The 23,527-nt window shown below is 37.4% G+C and overlaps 1 protein-coding gene across 5 annotated transcripts in view; it reads right to left on the reverse strand.

Annotated features, from left to right (window-relative positions):
* The window catches only part of LOC121381295 (epidermal growth factor receptor kinase substrate 8-like), a 135,965-nt gene that overhangs the window by 53,197 nt on the left and 59,241 nt on the right, over positions 1–23,527 (reverse strand). For 4 of the 5 annotated variants that reach the window (XM_041510543.1, XM_041510544.1, XM_041510542.1 and 1 more), the window contains exons 7-15: positions 22,252–22,419; positions 20,820–20,884; positions 15,366–15,454; positions 12,544–12,668; positions 11,202–11,331; positions 9,945–10,033; positions 9,072–9,310; positions 4,677–4,767; positions 1,510–1,623 (exon numbers count right to left, since the gene is read on the reverse strand). In XM_041510543.1, the coding sequence (XP_041366477.1) occupies positions 1,510–1,623; positions 4,677–4,767; positions 9,072–9,310; positions 9,945–10,033; positions 11,202–11,331; positions 12,544–12,668; positions 15,366–15,454; positions 20,820–20,884; positions 22,252–22,419 (1,110 nt within the window). The remainder of the gene's footprint in view (positions 1–1,509; positions 1,624–4,676; positions 4,768–9,071; positions 9,311–9,944; positions 10,034–11,201; positions 11,332–12,543; positions 12,669–15,365; positions 15,455–20,819; positions 20,885–22,251; positions 22,420–23,527) is intronic. The other variant, XM_041510546.1, reaches the window with a different exon arrangement.

The following is a 23,527-nucleotide window of genomic DNA, read 5'->3' on the forward strand; positions in this document are numbered from 1 at the left end:
AAACGGTAATATATTTGGGTGAATTTTTTTTACCCTCTTATAAGTCGACCCCCCAAGTTATAAAATAATTTTTGGGTGAAAAATTTTCAACTTATAGGCGAAGATATACGGTATATGCCTGACTATAAAGCATCCCTTGCGGTAGTTTACAGTGAATCCTCAGTGGTACTCAAACCTGCTAACCACACATGGCTATAAAGCATCCTTTGCGGTAGTTTACAGTGAATCGTCAGTGGTACTACCACACATGGCTATAAAGCATCCTTTGCGGTAGTTTACAGTGAATCGTCAGCGGTACTACCACACATGGCTATAAAGCATCCTTTGCGGTAGTTTACAGTGAATCGTCAGCGGTACTACCACACATGGCTATAAAGCATCCTTTGTGGTAGTTTACAGTGAATCGTCAGTGGTACTACCACACATGGCTATAAAGCATCCTTTGTGGTAGTTTACAGTGAATCGTCAGTGGTACTCAAACCTGCTAACCACACATGGCTATAAAGCATCCTTTGCGGTAGTTTACAGTGAATCGTCAGTGGTACTACCACACATGGCTATAAAGCATCCTTTGCGGTAGTTTACAGTGAATCGTCAGCGGTACTACCACACATGGCTATAAAGCATCCTTTGCGGTAGTTTACAGTGAATCGTCAGCGGTACTACCACACATGGCTATAAAGCATCCTTTGCGGTAGTTTACAGTGAATCGTCAGCGGTACTACCACACATGGCTATAAAGCATCCTTTGTGGTAGTTTACAGTGAATCGTCAGTGGTACTACCACACATGGCTATAAAGCATCCTTTGCGGTAGTTTACAGTGAATCGTCAGTGGTACTCAAACCTGCTAACCACACATGGCTATAAAGCATCCTTTGTGGTAGTTTACAGTGAATCGTCATTGGTACTCAAACCTGCTAACCACACATGGCTATAAAGCATCCTTTGCGGTAGTTTACAGTGAATCCTCAGTGGTACTCAAACCTGCTAACCACACAAGGCTATAAAGCATCCTTTGCGGTAGTTTACAGTGAATCGTCAGTGGTACTCAAACCTGCTAACCACACATGGCTATAAAGCATCCTTTGCGGTAGTTTACAGTGAATCGTCAGTGGTACTCAAACCTGCTAACCACACATGGCTATAAAGCATTCTTTGCGGTAGTTTACAGTGAATCCTCATTGGTACTCAAACCTGCTAACCACACATGGCTATAAAGCATCCTTTGCGGTAGTTTACAGTGAATCCTCATTGGTACTCAAACCTGCTAACCACACATGGCTATAAAGCATCCTTTGCGGTAGTTTACAGTGAATCCTCATTAGTACTAAAACCTGCTAACCACAAGACAGCACTCCAAACCAGGGGCGAAAATGTAGCATGTTTGAACTTTAAGAAGGAAAGTTAAATTTAACCCAAATGAATCTTGCACTTTGTTTAAAAACTATCTGCCTGCCTCGCTGAGAATGTTCAGCACCTAAATGATCTGATAACCGTTATTGCCTACCATGTCGGCTACCATGTCCCTAGCTTCCTGCTCCTGGGCTCGACTGCGGATCTGTTGTGAATGGTGCAGAACGGCCGTTTCCAAGGGAACCTGAACCTGAACCTGACCCTGAACCTGTTAGTGGTCCACATATGATTAATATACTCACATCAATATCTACAAACACAGAATTATTATACTCACTGACTGAACTAGTGATGTGCGGTTCATTGTGGAATCAGTTCCATTTTGGTTATAGAAGAAAAAACAAAAACCGTAACTGTGCTCGTCCAAAATCTGACAATAACCTGCCTAATGACTGATATTTTTGCATTTTATGATGTTGATCTACCAATTAGGTACACATTTTGAATGTTGCGCGGTGTCGCTTGCAATGCAAACTTGTACCCATTTTAACAAGGCAAAGTTTGAAAAAACTCCTTTGTCTGAACATAATGTTTATTTTACCACATCCATGTGATGTTTTCTTATGCATGTATGTCTTCTGCAAAAGTCATCTATGTTTAGTATTTGTCTGAACCCTTCATTTGTACCTGTACTTTATTATTTGTACCCATAAGGTATTTCCAGTGGGTTTTTCAATATCGGCTATTTTCGTTAATTTTCGAGACACAAGACAAGATTCATTGTTAACACTGCAATCAGAAAATGTTTTCTCTTTATCAAAATGAAAATTAAGATAAATTGTTCGTTAAAGTTAATCCGGATTACAAACGAACACAATTATCACGATGTCGGCCATTCTTATCATATTGTGCGACATTTAACGAGGACGTCCGATATTGACCCATTTAAAACAACTAGGCCATTTGATTCGTATTTACACTTTGGCAGAGGTATTCCCAGTGAGTTTGTTTTGGACTACATATTTTGTTTATTATTTTCACAACTTTTTTGTTTTAGCTGCAAAATAAACCATGCTGACAAACAGTTTATTTTATATATGGAAAATATTTTATATTTTTATATTTACTGACCCGGCTGACTAGTATTTTTTTATTTTTTTAATAGACACACAAGCCTGGAACATAACCATGCTACAAACTGTTCTTTTGGAGCTTTGCAAACTTTTCTTATTGCCAAACCAAAAAATGTATTAAAATATTAATAAAAACTGAAACCGAAATTCTACTCTTTTGTCAAAATCGAAACCGGAAAAGAAACTGAAGCCAAATTTCATAACTGCACATCACTACTATGAATACCACTACTATGAACATCACTACTATGAACACCATTTTTATACAATATACAGTGAAACCTCTCAAAACCGGACCCTCGGTAAACCGGTCCTTTTTTTAAAAAACCAGTCCAAAACTTAATCTCTCTAAACCGGATCCCTCTTAAAAGTGGACATTTTCCTTGGTACCAAGGGTGTCCGGTTGAGAGGGATTTCACTGTATGTGTATTACAAACTAAGAATCAAAATTATTCTTTATGTCTTGTAATAGCCAATTTCTACCTATGAAGTTTCATTTTAATAGCCGGACTAAATCCAAGAAAAAGTGCCTATTTTAAGTTTCAAAAGTGCCTTTTTCTCTATCATTTTTGTTCTATAAATATGATCCCGTTTCAATTAAAAAATGTTCCATAACTGATAAGTGTTATGCCCTGATTCTGGTGGTGATGTTTCTTATTCTCCTCCTCCCACACTAGTTATTTTAGGTGGGTAGTAGTACAGCCAAGAATAGGTGGCAATGAAAATATTTTGAAGAATTTTATAGAAGAATATTTTTTCTAAGTAAAATGCAAATTTCATCTTAAAAATCTTAATTATTCATTGTACACTGTACAGGTACCTGTCTATGAAGGACACCCTATATAAATGATACCTGCTCATAAAGACCTTTTAGTTTTATTTTAGTCTTTAAAAACATATCTGATCGTACAAAAAGTAAATTCCGTGACATAATAATTTCCATTTTCTTGATTTCAAATTATAAAAGATTTTATTATTTCCACTCTTCTCCACCTGATTACTGAGTTTACTGAGAACGGAAACGGAATATTTAAGGACACCTCAGCACATTTTAAAGTATGGCTCTTTTGTTACTATATTATGGCATTTTGACAGTTATTACCGGCCTCGGTGGTGTCGTGGTGAAGCCTTCGGACATAAGGCTGGTAGGTACTGGGTTCGCAACCCTGTACTGGCTCCCATCCAGAGTGAGTTTTAATTACTCAATGGATAAGTGCAAGACCACTGCACCCTCTTCTCTCTCACTAACAAGAAACAACTAACCCACTGTCCTGGACAGACTGAGGTGTGTGCCCAGGACAGCGTGCTTGAACCTTAATTGAATATAAGCACAAAAATAAGTTGAAATGAATGAAATGAAATGACAGTTATAGAGTTTGATGATAATGCTTATGCCTGGGGTTCAAAGAGTCATATCAATTGATCTTTATCACTTTCATTTGGTATTTCTGGGTTTATTGTCATTTTCTTATTGAAGGATCGGGGCTTGGAATGAAACTTCATGTGCAAATGTCACAACATGCATAATCAACACAATACAATCAACAAACAAAAATAACAACCCCACCAGCCAAAAAAAAAATAATGAAATTAAAAATAATAAGAATTCAATTCCAAATTTTAACATTCACCCAAATAAAAAACAAACAACAAACAAAACAATGCTATCATGGTAAAATTAAAAAAAAAAAAACATTTAGAGAAATTTGTATCCAAAATATCAAATTTCATTTTACAACAGTAAATTAAAGTGAATAAATAAACTATAAATGTGAATGCTACACTACTATCATGCCTCTATTTAACATGCACAAAATACAGCACAGCCAAGACAGCACTACATTCTCATAAATATAATACAATATGGTGGTAAGGATGATAGTTTCTTTGTGACCTATAAAGTCAGACTTTAAATTAAAACATTCATTAAACCAACAAAACATCAGTAAGACCTTTTCTTTCAAAACAGAAGTACAAATATCCAAAAATGTCTTTTTTTGGTCCAGTTATTCAGTTATATTTGCCCCAATAATAATTTTTTAATGTTTTATCATCCATACCTGTCCAATACGGGATTAAATAAAAGGTGCACATGGATTATATTATCATTCAAATCTGTGCAATGTGGAATAAATAAAAGATGCCACTGGATAATGCTCAGAGAGAGAAACAAAGACATGCAGCATACCTGAGGTCCATCATCAATTATGCTTGGCGCTGGTTGCCAGCCATCGTAAAAGCGTGGCACATACACAGAAAGCGGCCCGCCAGTCTCTTCCCTGTAGGCGTATAAAGACAATTAATCAGTAACAACTTTAACAAATCTGGGCTCACATTGAACATATTTGGGTTCAGACAATTTTTAGATTTATACAATATTTCCTTGAAAATTGTAAAAATGTGGTTAATTTAAGAAAGGATTTTATTAGCCAAAGACTTAATTGCTGGAGCCACTTTGCATAACAATTAGCAACTGGCTGATTTGGCAATAGACAGGTCGAGCCCTGGGTGAGATTTTATCATAAAACAAGGAAAGGAAGATTTTTCAAGGGAAACTAAAATGTTTCTCATACCTGCTTACTGTGGTGTAAACAGTGGACGCATCATGTGGTGTAAACAGTGGACGCATCATGTGGTGTAAACAGTGGACGCATCATGTGGTGTAAACAGTGGACGCATCATGTGGTGTAAACAGTGGACGCATCATGTGGTGTAAACAGTGGAAACATCATGTGGTGTAAACAGTGGAAGCATCATGTGGTGTAAACAGTGGAAACATCATGTGGTGTAAACAGTGGAAACATCATGTGGTGTAAACAGTGGAAACATCATGTGGTGTAAACAGTGGAAACATCATGTGGTGTAAACAGTGGACGCATCATGTGGTGTAAACATCATGTGGTGTAAACAGTGGAAACATCATGTGGTGTAAACAGTGGAAACATCATGTGGTGTAAACAGTGGAAACATCATGTGGTGTAAACAGTGTAAACATCATGTGGTGTAAACAGTGGAAACATCATGTGGTGTAAACAGTGGAAACATCATGTGGTGTAAACAGTGGACGCATCATGTGGTGTAAACAGTGGAAACATCATGTGGTGTAAACAGTGGAAACATCATGTGGTGTAAACAGTGGAAACATCATGTGGTGTAAACATCATGTGGAAACAACAGTGGAAACATCATGTGGTGTAAACAGTGGAAACATGGTGTAAACAGTGGAAACATCATGTGGTGTAAACATCATGTGGTGTAAACAGTGTAAACATCATGTGGTGTAAACAGTGGAAACATCATGTGGTGTAAACAGTGGAAACATCATGTGGTGTAAACAGTGGAAACATCATGTGGTGTAAACAGTGGAAACATCATGTGGTGTAAACAGTGGAAACATCATGTGGTGTAAACATCATGTGGTGTAAACAGTGGAAACATCATGTGGTAAACAGTGGACGCATCATGTGGTGTAAACAGTGGAAACATCATGTGGTGTAAACAGTGGAAACATCATGTGGTGTAAACATCATGTGTAAACATCATCATGTGGTGTAAACAGTGTAAACATGGAAACATCATGTGGTGTAAACAGTGGAAACATCATGTGGTGTAAACAGTGGAAACATCATGTGGTGTAAACAGTGGAAACATCATGTGGTGTAAACAGTGGAAACATCATGTGGTGTAAACAGTGGACACATCATGTGGTGTAAACAGTGGAAACATGTGGTGTAAACAGTGGAAACATCATGTGGTGTAAACATCATGTGGTGTAAACAGTGGAAACATCATGTGGTAAACAGTGGACGCATCATGTGGTGTAAACAGTGGAAACATCATGTGGTGTAAACAGTGGAAACATCATGTGGTGTAAACATCATGTGGTGTAAACAGTGTAAACATCATGTGGTGTAAACAGTGGAAACATGTGGTGTAAACAGTGGAAACATCATGTGGTGTAAACATCATGTGGTGTAAACATCATGTGGTGTAAACATGTGGTAAACAGTGGACGCATCATGTGGTGTAAACAGTGGAAACATCATGTGGTGTAAACATCATGTGGTGTAAACATCATGTGGTGTAAACATCATGTGGTAAACAGTGGACGCATCATGTGGTGTAAACAGTGGAAACATCATGTGGTGGAAACAGTGGAAACATCATGTGGTGTAAACACTGGATGCATCATGTGGTGGAAACATCATGTGGTGTAAACAGTGGAAACATGTGGTGTAAACAGTGGAAACATGTGGTGTAAACAGTGGACGCATCATGTGGTGTAAACAGTGGAAACATCATGTGGTGTAAACATCATGTGGTGTAAACAGTGGAAACATCATGTGGTGTAAACAGTGGAAAGATCATGTGGTGTAAACAGTTGAAACATCATGTGGTGTAAACAGTGGAAACATCATGTGGTGTAAACAGTGGATGCATCATGTGGAGTAAACAGTGGACGCATCATGTGGTGTAAACAGTGGACGCATCATGTGGTGTAAACAGTGGAAACATGTGGTGGAAACAGTGGAAACATGTGGTGTAAACATCATGTGGTGTAAACAGTGGATGCATCATGTGGTGTAAACAGTGGAAACATCAAGTGGTGTAAACAGTGGAAACATGTGGTGTAAACAGTGGACGCATCATGTGGTGTAAACAGTGGATGCATCATGTGGTGTAAACAGTGGAAACATGGTGTAAACAGTGGACGCATCATGTGGTGGAAACAGTGGAAACATGTGGTGGAAACAGTGGAAACATGTGGTGTAAATATCATGTGGTGTAAACAGTGGATGCATCATGTGGTGTAAACAGTGGAAACATCATGTGGTGTAAACATCATGTGGTGTAAACAGTGGAAACATCATGTGGTGTAAACAGTGAAAACATGTGGTGTAAACAGTGGACGCATCATGTGGTGTAAACAGTGGACGCATCATGTGGTGTAAACAGTGGAAGCATCATGTGGTGTAAACAGTGGAAGCATCATGTGGTGTAAACAGTGGAAGCATCATGTGGTGTAAACAGTGGAAGCATCATGTGGTGTAAACAGTGGAAGCATCATGTGGTGTTGGATTTACATTTAAAAAGAAAGGAGACCTTAAGTACTCATGAGTTACTTCGCCTGGCTAAGATCGATGACAGAACATTCCCACACAATCATTTTAGCTTCATATACAATAAAAATTATTATTTTGTAGACTGATTAGGACTGTACTGAAAATAGTGCATACCATGTAACTGTCCAGTGTTTTCCCAAGCACTATAGCTTGATTTCTTTTCACCGTCAAGACAGTTACACAAAGGAGACCTTAAGTACTCATGGGTTACTTAACCTTGACTCCGCAAATACATTTATCAAAGGTCGATGACAAAACATTCCCACATCATTATTTTAGCTTCATATACAATAAAAATTATTATTTTGTGGACTGATTAGGACGTTATTGAAAATGGTCCATACCTTGTAACTGTCCAGTGTTCTTTTAAGCAGTAAAAATAGCGCATACCCTGTAACTGTCCAGTGTTTTTTGTCCTATGATTAGGATGTTATTGAAAATAGTGCATACTGTGTAAATGTCCAGTGTTTTCCAAACACCTGTCATGGGACGTTATTGAAAATAGTGCATACTGTGTAGATGTCCAGTGTTTTCCAAACACCTGTCATGGGACGATATTGAAAATAGTGCATACTGTGTAACTGTCCAGTGTTTTCCAAACACCTGTCATGGGACTTAGTGAAAATAGTGCATACTGTGTAACTGTCCAGTGTTTTGTGACCACCTATCATAATTAGGACTGTACTAAAAAATGGTGCACACTGTGTAACTGTCTAGTGTTTTCTGATCACCTGCCATGATTTGGACTTTGTTGTCAATAGTGCACACCGTGTAACTGTCCAGTGTTTTCTGATCACCTGCCATGATTTGGACTTTGTTGTCATAGTGCACACTGTGTAACTGTCCAGTGTTTTCTGATCACCTGCCATGATTTGGACTTTGTTGTCAATAGTGCACACCGTGTAACTGTCCAGTGTTTTCTGATCACCTGCCATGATTAGGACTTTGTTGTCATAGTGCACACTGTGTAACTGTCCAGTGTTTTCTGATCACCTGCCATGATTAGGACTTTGTTGTCAATAGTGCACACTGTGTAACTGTCCAGTGTTTTCTGATCACCTGCCATGATTAGGACTTTGTTGTCATAGTGCACACTGTGTAACTGTCCAGTGTTTTCCCAGCATCTATCATAATTAGGACTTTAGTGAAAATAGTGCATACTGTGAAACTGTCCAGTATTTTCCAAACACCTGCCATGATTAGGACTTTAGTGAAAACAGTGCATACCATGTAACTATCCAGTGTTTTCAGAGTAAAATAGTGCATACCACGTAACTGTCCAGTGTTTTTCAAGTAAAAATAGTGCATACTGTGTAACTGTCCACTATTTTTCAAGTAAAACTAGTGCATACTGTGTAACTGTCCAGTGTTTTTCGAGAAAAACTAGTGCATGCCATGTAACTGTCCAGTGTTTTCCGAGCACCTGCCATGATTAGAACTCTAGTGACAATAGTGCATACCGTGTAATTGTCCAGTTTTTTCCAAGCGCCTGCCACAGCTCGATTTCCTTGGACGTCAGACAGTTGAGGAGCAGCTGCTTGGCGTCGTTGTTGATAAGAGGGACGAAGGCCTGCTCCGCCAGGTTCTGGTTGCCGTGAACCGGATCTCGGCTCGCCTCGAAGATCAAGCTCAGTGGAGTGAAGAGGAAATGAACCAACTCTGGTGCATTCGGGTCATGAATATGGGCCTTAAGCTTTGCCTAGAAGTGATTAAAAACCCCATGGGAATTAAGTTTTGCATAGAAGTGATAAAAAGAAAACATCACTGTTAAAAAACATGGAAATACAATCTCATTTCAAATTTCATAGATATTGGCCTTAAGCTTTGCCTAGAAGTGAAGAACAACAACATGGGAATTAAGCTTTGCTTAGAAGTGATACAAAAAACCACATCGCTGTTGAAAATAGAAATACAATCTCATTTCAAATTTCATAGATATTGGCCTTAAGCTTTGCCTAGAAGTGATAAAAATACAAAAAAACATCACTGTTGGAAATGTATAAATAATACAATATCATTATCTGAGTAAATGGTTTATTCAACATTTGAGATACAGTTATCGGCTTTAAGTTTTGCCTAGAAGTGATAAAATAAAAACATTGCTGTTGAAAACGTATAAATACAATCTCATTTTATATTTCAGAATTTATCTGATTAAATAATTTATTCAGTCAAAAAAAAGGCAGAAAAGATGAATTAGAAAGTTACTAGATAGTTTTTTTTAAAGGATGAAAAAAAGGGACTGGAAGGAATGGAAAAGATAGATAATGGAATGGAAAGGAGAGGAGTTTTAATGGGTAGGGAAAAGAAATGGATGGCAGGGAAGTACTTACCAGCAAGTTAAAAGCAAGTTTAAATTTTTGAAATATATCCACAAAATCACTGGCCGGCGGGGGTTTGGCTCGAGCACTCAGCATTCCATCTGAAAATAGTAGAATTTAAATATGGAATTATCACACTTATGATGTCCTTTTGTCGACATTTAGCTAAGCATTGAAAAGAACATTATTTATGATGCTCTCTCACTCACATTGTTTTAAACAGCAGCTCTTTCTGTGCCAGTTGTGACACAGTAACTAGTGTTATAGAATGAAACGTGCTTCCATCAAGTAGGTTACCATTCGTACTATCATTTATGATGCTCTCTCACATTGTTTTAAACAGCAGCTCTTTCTGTGCCAGTTGTGACACAGTAACTAGTGTTATAGAATGAAACGTGCTTCCATCAAGTAGGTTACCATTCATACTATCACTTAGACGTAAAAGGTAAATGTACAAATGTACTGTAAATACTTTGTAGCTTGAAAAACGTTTTAAACCTAGTTTTTATATTTGAGTATGTAAGAAAGAGAATACTAGACTCTTGTCTTATTAGATACTGTTTATCTCAACAACTCATTCAAAAATATCTCTTAAAGGGACAGTCCTGAGTTTGTTGCCATTGTAAGATGTTCTGACTAATAAAATATTTTAACAACTAAAATTACATAGTAAATATTGTTTCTTCTTTAGAATATAGGTGTCTGTATATTCAGTGTTTCTTGTTGTCCTATTATTTGTATGTAGCCCAAACTGGATTTCGTCTCCCAAAAATGTTGTACATAAGAAAAAATATATATATTGGGAAATGAAATGAAGTTTCAGCTAGTACAATACTGGGACGATTAGAAACACATTTATATATACAGACACTGATATTTTATGAAGGAAGATGTATTTAATTAAAATGTGTTGTCCTTGAAACGTCTCTGGTAGTCCGCAACATCTTAACAATGGCAACCAACTGAGGACTGTCCCTTTAAGAAGTAACTTTTGCTCATAACAAACGTTTACCAACTTGTAAGATAAATGTTATCTAATGGCCACTCATGGAGCATTTTCTATTTCTCAAACAGGTTACACCCTTTGATACCTGTTATGTTATTGTTAACTTGAAACATAGACTACATAATGCTTCAAACATCGGTGTCGATATCTTTACTGCTAAAGATGGTGTCCGAATAATGTCAAGAGTTAAAAATATTAATCATTTAGCGGAACAGGATTAGAGACATTATAAGAATACCCACAAAGTTGAACAGTTTCAGTACCTGAATGTTTTTTCTTTGCCTTGTTTCCTCTTTCTTTTCTTCTCTTCTCCAGCTCTTTGTAGGATTCTGCCGCTTGCTGTAACCTGGCTACAAACTTCTCTACATCATCAAAACAGTGATTCAGTAATTGCTGCAGAAAACAAGAAGATACTGTAAATACTAATTCATTAATTACTTACAGGTGTCATCAACATTCAACAGTACTGATCTGATGGACAGCCTTGACCAATGAGTAGGTAGCATTAGCATTAAGCCTAGATCACATTATAGGTACTAATTCATTAAATTACTTACAGGTGTCATCAACATTCAACAGTACTGATCTGATGGACAACCTTGACCAATGAGTAGGTAGCATCAAGTCTAGATCACATTATAGGTACTAATTCATTAAATTACTTACAGGTGTCATCAACATTCAACAGTAATGATCTGATGGACAACCTTGACCAATGAGTAGGTAGCATTAAGTCTAGATCACATTATAGGTACTAATTCATTAAATTACTTACAGGTGTCACATTATAGGTACGGGACGTTGCCCAGTGGTAAAGCACCCGCCTGATGCGCGTCAGTCTAGGATTGATCTCCATCAGTGCACCCATTGAGCTATTTCTCGCTCCAGCCAGTGCACCAGGACTGGTATATCAAAGGCTGTGGTATGTACTAACCTGTCCATAGAATGGTGCTGGCAACTGAAAATGTTGTGTTTCTTCTCTAAGAATATATGTCAAAATTAGCAAATGTCTGACATCCAATAGCCAATGATTAATAAATCCATATGCTCTAGTGGTGTCGTTAAACCAAACTAACTTTTAAAATTACTTGCTAATGTCACCAACTCTTCACAGTACTGCACTGATGGACAATCTTCACTGATCAGTTGGAAGCATTATGCCTAGATAACGTCAGCTGAGTTATGCCGAGTAGTGTGTATTGAGTTATGTTGAGTAGTGTGCATTGAGTTATGTTGAGTAGTGTGTATTGAAAAAACATGTCTACAACTGATTCTTAGTCGGCCTGATGGCATTTGACACAGCCGTCATATAGTATGAACAGGCTCACGACATGAAGCGACTGCCCAGTTGAGTCATGTCAGATAATATGTTCTAGGCTTTACTGAAGTCGGGCATCTGTACTACAAAATATTTAATCAGAACTTGATCTGTAACAGAACATGATAAAGCTATACACAAAATGTCTCTTCAATATCTTGAGGTATTGCAAATGTGGGCATGTAAAACGATGTTTGGAATGAATGAATGAATGTTTAACGACACCCCAGCACGAAAAATAACAATGTTTGGAGGTTGATTAGACAAAGAATGACTGGTGTACGTACCACGTCCCTCTCGAGGAGATCATTCTGCCCCGACTCGAAGTCTCCCCTGTTGCTGAGGAACGGCGGCCTGGCAATCATACTGGCTCGGGTGGATGCTCCATACTGTGGTGCATGGCGAGTCTCCACTGGAAGACAGGAGTTGTACACAATCAGCCAGTGTTATAAATACATTTTAACACCACATATGTCAGTGTACTGTTAAACAATCAGCCAGTGTTATAAATACATTTTAACACCACATATTATGTCAGTGTACTGTTAAACAATCAGCCATTGTTATAAATACATTTTAACACCACATGTCAGCATACTGTTAAACAATCAGCCAGTGTTATAAATACATTTTAATACCACATATGTCAGCGTACTGTTAAACAATCAGTCATTGTTATAAATACATTTTAACACCACATGTCAGCATACTGTTAAACAATCATTCATTGTTATAAATACATTTTAACACCACATAATATGTCAGCGTACTGTTAAACAATCAGTCATTGTTATAAATACATTTTAACACCACATATGTCAGTGTACTGTTAAACAATCAGCCAGTGTTATAAATACATTTTACCACCACATATGTCAGTGTAGTGTTAAACAATCAGCCAGTGTTATAAATACATTTTAACACCACATATGTCAGTGTAGTGTTAAACAATCAGCCAGTGTTATAAATACATTTTAACACCACATATGTCAGTGTAGTGTTAAACAATCAGCCAGTGTTATAAATACATTTTAACACCACATGTCAGTGTATTGTGTGTGATGATAATAAAGATCAATGTACTGGTCCACTTTTAAAAAACAATCAATGAAATATTACATTTTTAAAAATTGATCAATTAATTAATTTATTCTGATGGGAGTGATTAGTTTCTGTTTTTGTCTATCTGTGTGTCTGCCTCTTTCTATCTATTTCAGACTCTTCCTTGCATTATCTCTCTCTCTCTCTCTCTCTCTCTCTCTCTCTCTCTCTCTCTCTCTCTCTCTCTCTCTCTCTCGCTCGCTCTCGCTCTCGCTCTCTCGCTCTCTCTCTCTCTCTCGTGGCGGATCCAGAAAATCCCTTTAGGTGGGGCTCCAGTGACATGAGGTGGAATGCCAAGGGATCTTTGGGGGAAGTTTGGAGGGGGATCGTCAAAAAAATGCAAATTAATATATAATACAATTATAACTATTGCCAAATTTAAGGGGTCCTGCCCCCCCCCCCCTAGATCTGCCTCTGCTTTGTCTGTCTGTCTGTGTCTCTCTCTCTTTCTCTCTGTCTCTCTCTCTGTCTCTGTCTCTCTCTGTCTCTCACTCTCTCTCTCTGTCTCTCACCCTCTCTGTCTCTGTCTCTCACTCTCACTCTCTCTCTGTCTGTCTGTCTCTCTGTCTCTCACACACACACTTTCTCTCTATTTATTACACAATGAAACAGACTCTCTCACAAACTCACTTTCCAATATTCACCCCAACTGAATATAAAGCATTTTGTCTTTAGATCATTGAAAAATAAAATATTGTTTGCTATTATACAAACCAACCGTCCATACTGTTTAAAAAAAACAAATTATATTAACATTAAAAAAAAGTTTGAATGTCTTTGGGATTGCAAGATTCTCATTGATTTTAATTACAGTCATGTTATAACAAACAGCCATTTTTAACTGTTGAACTTGAGGACCCTAAAATAAGAATGATTACCATTGGAAAGTTCCCAACCTCCACCCCAAACGTTTTTTATCATAAAGATTTTATTTCACGTATGTAAAATATGGATCCAGAACTATAAATACACCAATGCTAGTAAATCAAATAAGAGAAAATATTTTCACATAAAACAATACAAAAACAATTTGTTTGAAAAGAAAATTCAGCGTTTATCATCTACTGTCACTATCAACGTTTTTTCTCTATTTTATTTTTAGTTGTCAACATGAATCCCAAACCATATGTTACACCCAAGCCAGAAAGTCAATAACAGAAACCGGTTTCACATAAAATTTAAGAGTTCAAAACTCGCTGTCATTGTCTGTAAGAAAGGTGTGGTCTGAACATGCACCTAGTTGGCCTCAGACCACAATTAATTTCGCTATATGTTTCTATATAGCCTTAGTGGCTATAACATTTTTATTAATATCAGCAGGCCCGTGAAGTTTTGTATGTACCTTTGCCTGCATGGGGGACACATTCCCTGAAAAGGACAACCCCTGTTGTCCAGCTCTTTCTCCCAGCATATTGGTTTAAACAGACACACCCTCTAAACCAGGCCGGAGTACACCCATTTTACACAAAAAGCACTACTTTTGCATGGGCCGGAATTACCACAAACAAGTCTTCAATGTCGACAAGTTACACATGTTTACAAACTACATGCTATCCCCTGTCACTTCAGTCAAACAGTTGCCACTTCATAGCTGTCTGCCATGAAATAATCACAGTCAAACAGCAGACTACTTGCGCGGTGAAACTTCCGGATTTTGGACAACCAAATGGGAAGATAACTGTAATCTGAGGCAACCTCTTTATCAACAATCAAACAATAAAAGTGGTTCCTTATCAGCCACTACTGAACAAGTTGAAGCCGTGTTGCCGTACAACATGAGAGTCCGGTGATATCTGACTGAGTGTGTGATACATCAGTTATTTCACTACCCGTCATAAGCCAGAACACACTGATCATTTTATACAAAATGAAAAATGATTAATCAATACTCACAGAGTAAAATTAGCGAATTGCTTTATTTTATACAAAATGGCTACATTATTTTGTATTTGACACTCGACCAACGGAGCTAAATTCCGCCTCCTTTAGCCAGTTACTGCAGACTCACCTAACGTTTCTCTGATGTCATTGAACTGGTACATGGAATCACGTGGTGGGTTGGGTGGTGGAAGTGTCGGAGGTGGGGGGATCCCCTGACTGTAAATACATAAATAAATAAATAAATAATGTATACAATATAAATAAATAAATATTAGTAATAAATCCTGTGACTGTAAAATAAATATATCAATAAATAAATAAATATAAAAATACATACTAGTAAAAGAAATGTTTTATTTAACGACGCACTCAACACATTTAATTACGGTTATCTGAGAGGAAACCCGCTGTTGCCACTTCATGGGCTACTCTTTTTTATTAACAGCAAGGGTTCTTTTATATGCACCATCCCAGACAGGGTAGTACATACCATGGTCTTTGATATACCAGTTGTGGTGCACTTGCTAGATACATACTAGTAATGAAGAAATAATATCTGCTTAGAGCAGCTACATGTATAAGTGAATGGTTTCATGTTTTCATGCATTCGACGAGAATCAAGTTATAAGAGCACTCATACTATAGCAATTGGAGTCGTAGAAGTTGTGAAAGCATAAAGTTGGTCAACTTTATCATGGCAGTTGGTAGTCTGAGCCTAGCGTTAGACAACACAACAAGAAATAGTTGTGGGAAGCCGGGTCTGACAGCTGGCCCGCACCATGACTGATGTATAAATAATCAAGTGCTAATGGAAATAAAGCCCTCGGGTAACGACCACACCAGAATAACTTGATGTCGCTACTTATGCTCTCTCTTCACAGGTATTACTGGCTAATAATCAATAGCATCATATCAACTACACCCTTTCCTTTGATGTCTTTTTCTTTAGATGTCCTAATTCCTGCTGAATTCATCATATGCTGTCTGCTTTGTTTTTCTGTAGTGTTTTTAATAAATAATAAATGTTTAAAAATTACGCTACAGAATTGCAACTGGATACTTTTTCTTAATTGCAAACTATTTTGACCTAAAACATATTCCAAAATTTTATTTTAACATAGGTCTAGGTATTAACATAAGGTAGATTATTTTCCATTGATTAAAATTTCAAATAAAAATTCCAAATTTCATTTGAAAGTCCTGTAAAGATTTTTCAAAATACATGCTGTAAGTATATGGATATCAAGTTTAGTGTTTAGAGAAAACCCAAACATTTCCAAGCTTTACTAAGCATAAAATAACAAAGGGAGGGAGTGGGCACAGACTTAAACTTGAATTTGTTACTCATACGGCAAATCTGAATGATTTTGCTGCAGGCAAACTGCTCACTTATATAGCAATTTTGAGCCTGACAACAACAATTGTAATCCAGTAATTTTTTGCAACAAATAAAGACAAAATTAAAATCTAAAAATTATCCTTTAAACTTATAACTATCCCATAATATAACTTACTCATAATATTACCCATAACATAATTTGCACATAATATCCATGTCATAAACACATTTGATATTAACCATTATTAACTTGGTTAATACTATTTTGCTGTCAATGGGTGATTTGTTTATAGCCAACAAGACGTGTATACCTGAGCGTATTGTGCTGATGAGATATTGTTAGTGCATGACATCAAACTACATTTGTGCTAATCGCAATGATATCATATTACCGGTGGAGTGACTTAAACATTTTCATTTACTAAATATTGAATTAAAATGTTATTTTAGAAGTGTTATAACTAGAATTTTTAATATGTAAAATATCAACTTCGTCTAGTTAATCAGTATTTGTCTTGGCAGAGCCTCAACAAATACTGATTAACATAACAGACTCAGTTGTCTTGGCAGAGCCTCGACAAATACCAATTAACAGAACACTCAGTTGTCTTGGCAGAGCCTCGACAAATACCAATTAACATAACACTCAGTTGTCTTGGCAGAGCCTCGACAAATACCAATTAACATAACACTCAGTTGTCTTGGCAGAGCCTCGACAAATACCAATTAACAGAACACTCAGTTGTCTTGGCAGAGCCTCGACAAATACCAATTAACAGAACACTCAGTTGTCTTGGCAGAGCCTCGACAAATACCGATTAACATAACACTCAGTTGTCTTGGCAGAGCCTCGACAAATACCGATTAACATAACACTCAGTTGTCTTGGCAGAGCCTCGACAAATACCGATTAACATAACACTCAGTTGTCTTGGCAGAGCCTCGACAAATACCGATTAACAGAACACTCAGTTGTCTTGGCAGAGCCTCGACAAATACCGATTAACATAACACTCAGTTGTCTTGGCAGAGCCTCGACAAATACCGATTAACATAACACTCAGTTGTCTTGGCAGAGCCTCGACAAATACCAATTAACATAACACTCAGTTGTCTTGGCAGAGCCTCGACAAATACCGATTAACATAACAGACTCAGTTGTCTTGGCAGAGCCTCGACAAATACCGATTAACATAACAGACTCAGTTGTCTTGGCAGAGCCTCGACAAATACCAATTAACATAACAGACTCAGTTGTCTTGGCAGAGCCTCGACAAATACCAATTAACATAACAGACTCAGTTGTCTTGGCAGAGCCTCAACAAATACCAATTAACATAACACTTAGTTGTCTTGGCAGAGCCTCAACAAATACCGATTAACATAACAGACTCAGTTGATATTTTCTATATCAAAAAACACTCGTGATGAATCCTCTTATTTATCCAGTGGAAGAAAATAATGTTCAGTCAAGGAACACACCAAAACAAACATGCCAGTCTGAATGAAAGCTGTAACTGATAATACAGTGAAACCCTCTAAACTGGACCCTCAGTAAACTGGTATTCCCTCAGAACAGGACATTTTTCATGGTCCTTTTTCAAATATCAGTACAGAACAGAACCTCTCTAAAGCAGATACCCCTTAAAACCAGACTTTTTACTTGCTATATTGGGTGTCTGGTTTGGAGGGGTCTCACTGTACTGCAGTCTGAAAGTGATTCATCTTTACTTGCTATATTGGTTGTCTGATTTGGAGGGGTCTCACTGTACTGCAGTCTGAAAGTGATTCATCTTTACTTGCTATATTGGGTGTCTGGTTTAGAGGGGTCTCACTGTACTGCAGTCTGAAAGTGATTCATCTTTACAGACTTCAATGGAATACTGCATTTTATATATATGTATTACGTAAGACTTATTGACTGACACAAAAACCCAGATTATAGGGCGTAGTATCACATATTTATGCATCATGTCACAATATCAGTAAATTGTAAAAGTAGAACCACCACACCCCACCACTATAAATGCAAAGTGCATTCATAAAAACAAAATGATTTTATCTATGTACCAACTTAAAAAAAGAGAGAAGAAAAGAAAATACAGATAGAAATCATCAAGTAAAAGCTCATAAAAAATAATCGTTTAATGCATTTAATTTTATCCGAAAATTTAATTACTGCAAATTATGCAAAACATGATGACAGTATTAGATTACGGTAACATCCTCTCTAGGTGTCTACTAGTTGAGGTTCAGCCAAGCAGATAAAACCTCTATTTATTGTCAGAGCTTTAGAAACAAGGTCAACCACTGTGAAGATGGGATGCACAGCAGGACTGGTTAAACTGGTTTTAAATTATTACTCCGTCCTTTTACGACACTGCACGGTATTTCTGTTTAAAATTTAGCTTCTACAATGAAATAGCAATTTTTCTCATGTACTCATGGGAAAGTTTCTACTCCCCCCACCCCCCGAGTGTGTAATCGCCAACACATGTGTCGAGACACTTCACAACACAAAACTTTCAAATCTTATCCTGAGGCAAATAAGTGATTTTGTTTAGAACAGGTGCATGTTGATGGTGAGGGTTTTGGGAGTTGACCTCCCCCCACCCCCCACCCCACCCCAGCTTAGGTCTCACTACACAGATTACTTCCGGGTGAGAGTTCATTCATCACGGTCCACTATAGTTCCTAATTGCGGCACATGTTATGGTTCACATATTCACTTCTAGGAAATGGTGAAGAATTAAAACAATATGTATGTTTAATGGTAAGCCTTCTGGCTGTATTTTGCCCATGTTATTTTGTAATATTGTGCATCGACCTTTTGGGACATGGGTATATAGCGCAAGTGACAGCCGGAGTGAATCGGTTAATGAACCACCTGTTCGGACCGGTACTACAGCCAGATGCGGTCATATAGCCAAAAACTGAGACGGAAATGTTCTCAATTTTGGAGTGAAAATAAATGCTTATATAATGTATGTTCGCAATGGTGTATGTTGTTAGTGCCAACGAGAACCCGTTCTATGGGCAATCTTTGCTTGAAGTTGGGCAGTTTAACATGGGTTTCAATGGCAGATGACATCTGTGTAGTGAGACCATAATTTGTTTGTTTTTTCAATATATTTTCTGGATGAGCACGATTCAATCCCTTCAAACTTTACTCGCTAAGACAGCATAATGTCTCTGGAAACGCAAACATGTTATGTGCAACTGAATCGAGCATTGTGATTGGTCCTAAAGCCTTACCACGTCATCACGATTCCCAATAGAAGGAAGGAAAGGTTTTATTTAACGACGCACTCAACACATTTTATTTACGGTTATATGGCATCAGACATATGGTTAAGGACCACACAGATGTTGTGAGAGGAAACCCGTTGTCGCCACTTCATGGGCTACTCTTTTCGATTAACAGCAAGGGATCTTTTATATGCACCATCCCACAGGATAGCACATACCATGGCCTTTGATGTACCAGTCGCGGTGCACTGGCTGGAGCAAGAAATAGCCCAATGGGCCCAGGATTCCAAACAGAGTACAAGTTATGTAAACGATGAAGTAAAATTTTAATAAGCAAACTGAAAAATGGTGCATCGATTTCAAAGCCTAAAGTTGTGAATATAGTGAACCGCACTTAATTGTTGCACCCCTATTTGATATTGTTGCACAATTTGACGATTCCATTCCATAGAATGTATTTCTAAAAATTACCTGTAAAACTTCAGTACATCAAAGGTTTTTTTGTGGGGGTTGTTTTGGGGGTGGGTGAGAAAAATCAAACGAATCCAATCTACGTTAGCAGCAAATCAAATAATATAACAGGGCTCGAACTTAAGAATTTATCGCCCACGGCAAATGTTTTTAAAATGGCCCTCCGATGGCAATTTTGAGCCTGCCTATGGCAGTTTTTTAACATAAAATTTGCAGCAAATAAACATGACTGAAAGGTCATTTTGCTGTATGTAGTCATATTTGCAATGCTGAAAATGCTAAATATTGGCACATAATGTACACCAGGTGTATACATTTTGCCGTCGTTGAGGAGCTTTACCGATGTCAGTAATTTTTATCCAGTGACAGAAAAGTACCATCAGTTAATGTTCTGAATTACAGCAATTTCTATCTGAATGACAGCAATTGCCATCAGTGCCATCATTAAATTCAAGCCCTGAAATAATCGTGCTAACTCCAGATATCTTTGGACTGTAGTAGACAAATTAAAACATTACTTACGTGGAAGAACTGGGTCGTGGCTGTCCACTTTTACAAGCAAGCAATTCATCTACAATATCTTGAGCCTGTTAAAGGAAAATATAAATTTATATAAAATTGCTACATTGTTGTAAATATGCAATGAACAAAATAGGTGTTTATTAAATGTATGACATTGTCTGTTATTAGGCGAGGACAGCTATGTTTGACTGAAAACACCCCTGGTGGACATTACAATTTGATGTCAGTAATTTACATGCTTTTTTCTGTATGGTGATGAGATGAATGGTGAAGCTGAAGTGCTTCTATTTTAGCATGGGACTACTTAGCAGGTAGGGCCTCTACGAGTCTATAATATTGGACTCGAGTACTCAAGGGTCAAATTCAACTCGGACCCGAGTACTCGCCACTAGATGATAATGAGACTAAGGAATAAAGTAAAATAGGATTATGCATCTCATTTCCAGCGCTTAACATGGATGCCAAATCAGGTCATTGTATTGCATTCCACACATTGGACTTTTGTTTTCCCTCCATGTTTCATAGCCCTATAATGTAACCAGCGGGAAGCATACAGCAAAATGCTGTAAAAAATATAATTGTACTGGTACTGGAGTCCTGTAAATGGACTCGAGTCTTGCTAGACTCGGCTCATGCCTATTTACAGGACAATGTTCCAAATTTTCTGTCAGTTGAGCTATCTCGGTATCCCCCAAGCCTGGGGTACATGGAATCTGCAGTCAATTTTGGGTCATACACTAGCAAGACATAACTGCACTGATGAATTAAGTGAAACACTTCCCCACTGATCCTAGTGGTGCACTCACTATAGGTTGAAGGTGCATTTGAATAGAAAGTCTCCCCATTGCCTCAGGTAGGCCACAAAGCCAGTACCTATTGATAGCCTCAAGTACTCCTGTATTATTCTCTATGTATAAAGCAGCCCACGCCTTGTACTTACTCGACATTTGAATACAAAGTCTCCCCATTGCCTCAGGTAGGCCACAAAGCCAGTACCTATTGATAGCCTCAAGTACTCCTGTATTATTCTCTATGTATAAAGCAGCCCACGCCTTGTACTTACTCGACATTTGAATACAAAGTCTCCCCATTGCCTCAGGTAGGCCACAAAGCCAGTACCTATTGATAGCCTCAAGTACTCCTGTATTATTCTCTATGTATAAAGCAGCCCACGCCTTGTACTTACTCGACATTTGAATACAAAGTCTCCCCATTGCCTCAGGTAGGCCACAAAGCCAGTACCTATTGATAGCCTCAAGTACTCCTGTATTATTCTCTATGTATAAAGCAGCCCACGCCTTGTACTTACTCGACATTTGAATACAAAGTCTCCCCATTGCCTCAGGTAGGCCACAAAGCCAGTACCTATTGATAGCCTCAAGTACTCCTGTATTATTCTCTATGTATAAAGCAGCCCACGCCTTGTACTTACTCGACATTTCACACTCTGGAATATGTGCATATCAGCCTGCGAGCCTTTTCGTTTGGGATCTTCAATAACTGTGAACAGTATCAAGTTGTTGTAGATCTCGCGCTTGTCATTTTTAAATATTGCCGTCGGTTCGTGAATCAGCTGGATTGGAAATTTTTCAATTTCTTCCTGCAAACAAAAAAAAACAAGGATAATTATCATTAATATAAGCCTTTTATTTTGCTGTAAATGTTTTTTTTAAATTTGAAGACCGTTTCTTCATCTTTATTTTTGACTTTATACTGATATATCATTCTATGTATCTTGTTACATCTATTCTTGTATATACATACTTGTATTTCAGTGTTTTCCCCAGAAATTTGGCAAGGCATGGTAGACTAAGACACTTTTGAGGCATTTTCACTATTTTCAGGGCATATTTTTTTCATTAAAGACAAAAACAATTAATTGAAATGAAAATAAATGTAATTAATGTGCTTGCTTTAATAAATGAATTGCAAAATATATAACAGGTACATTTTATTAATTAATCATATATATTTTTTAGTGTTTTATAAAGGCAATTTTAGAATTATTATCAATTATTGAAAAAGGCTTGTTTAATCTCCGGGCAGCATGGCACTGATTAAGGCAAGGTGGCGCTAGACTATTGAGGCATGGTGCTGCACCATGCTAAAACAAGCTAGAAAAAACACTATATATTTAATACTTCAAGGTTTTAGCTTGTTTATGTTTTTATAGTTGTTGGCAGAGGTAACGGAAAGTAATAGGAATAGGAACAGTTATGAAATATCAATTATTAAAATGTGTTTTATGTACTAACACCACTAGTTGGGTTTGTTAATCATCCGTAAACACTTGATAATTAGTACTCATATTGTCAAAAATATCTTGATACATATCAAAGTGATATGTCCCAGTAGAATGCCAAGTGGAACATAACACTTCGAAGTCACACGATGATGTCATCGATTGGCGCACTACAACCTTACAGGAACGTCAACCAAACGAGTTGAGTGATATAAATTAACATTGAGTATGGGTAATAAATAGGATATTAAACTCACTACCATTTTGTATCATGTTTATGTCCCTCGTGAAATAATTTTCATTGTCACTCGCTAAAGCTTGTGACAACTGAAAATTATTTCACTTGGGACATAAACATGATACGAAATGGAAGCTCGTTTAATATCCTATAAATCTGACATATATAGTCTCCAGTAGTTGGCAAGAATGTAACTCATAATTCTCTTTGTTATTAGAAACTGTTTCA

Source organism: Gigantopelta aegis, chromosome 9 (assembly GCF_016097555.1).
Source record: "Gigantopelta aegis isolate Gae_Host chromosome 9, Gae_host_genome, whole genome shotgun sequence".
Classification (NCBI taxonomy): Eukaryota; Metazoa; Mollusca; class Gastropoda; order Neomphalida; family Peltospiridae; genus Gigantopelta; species Gigantopelta aegis.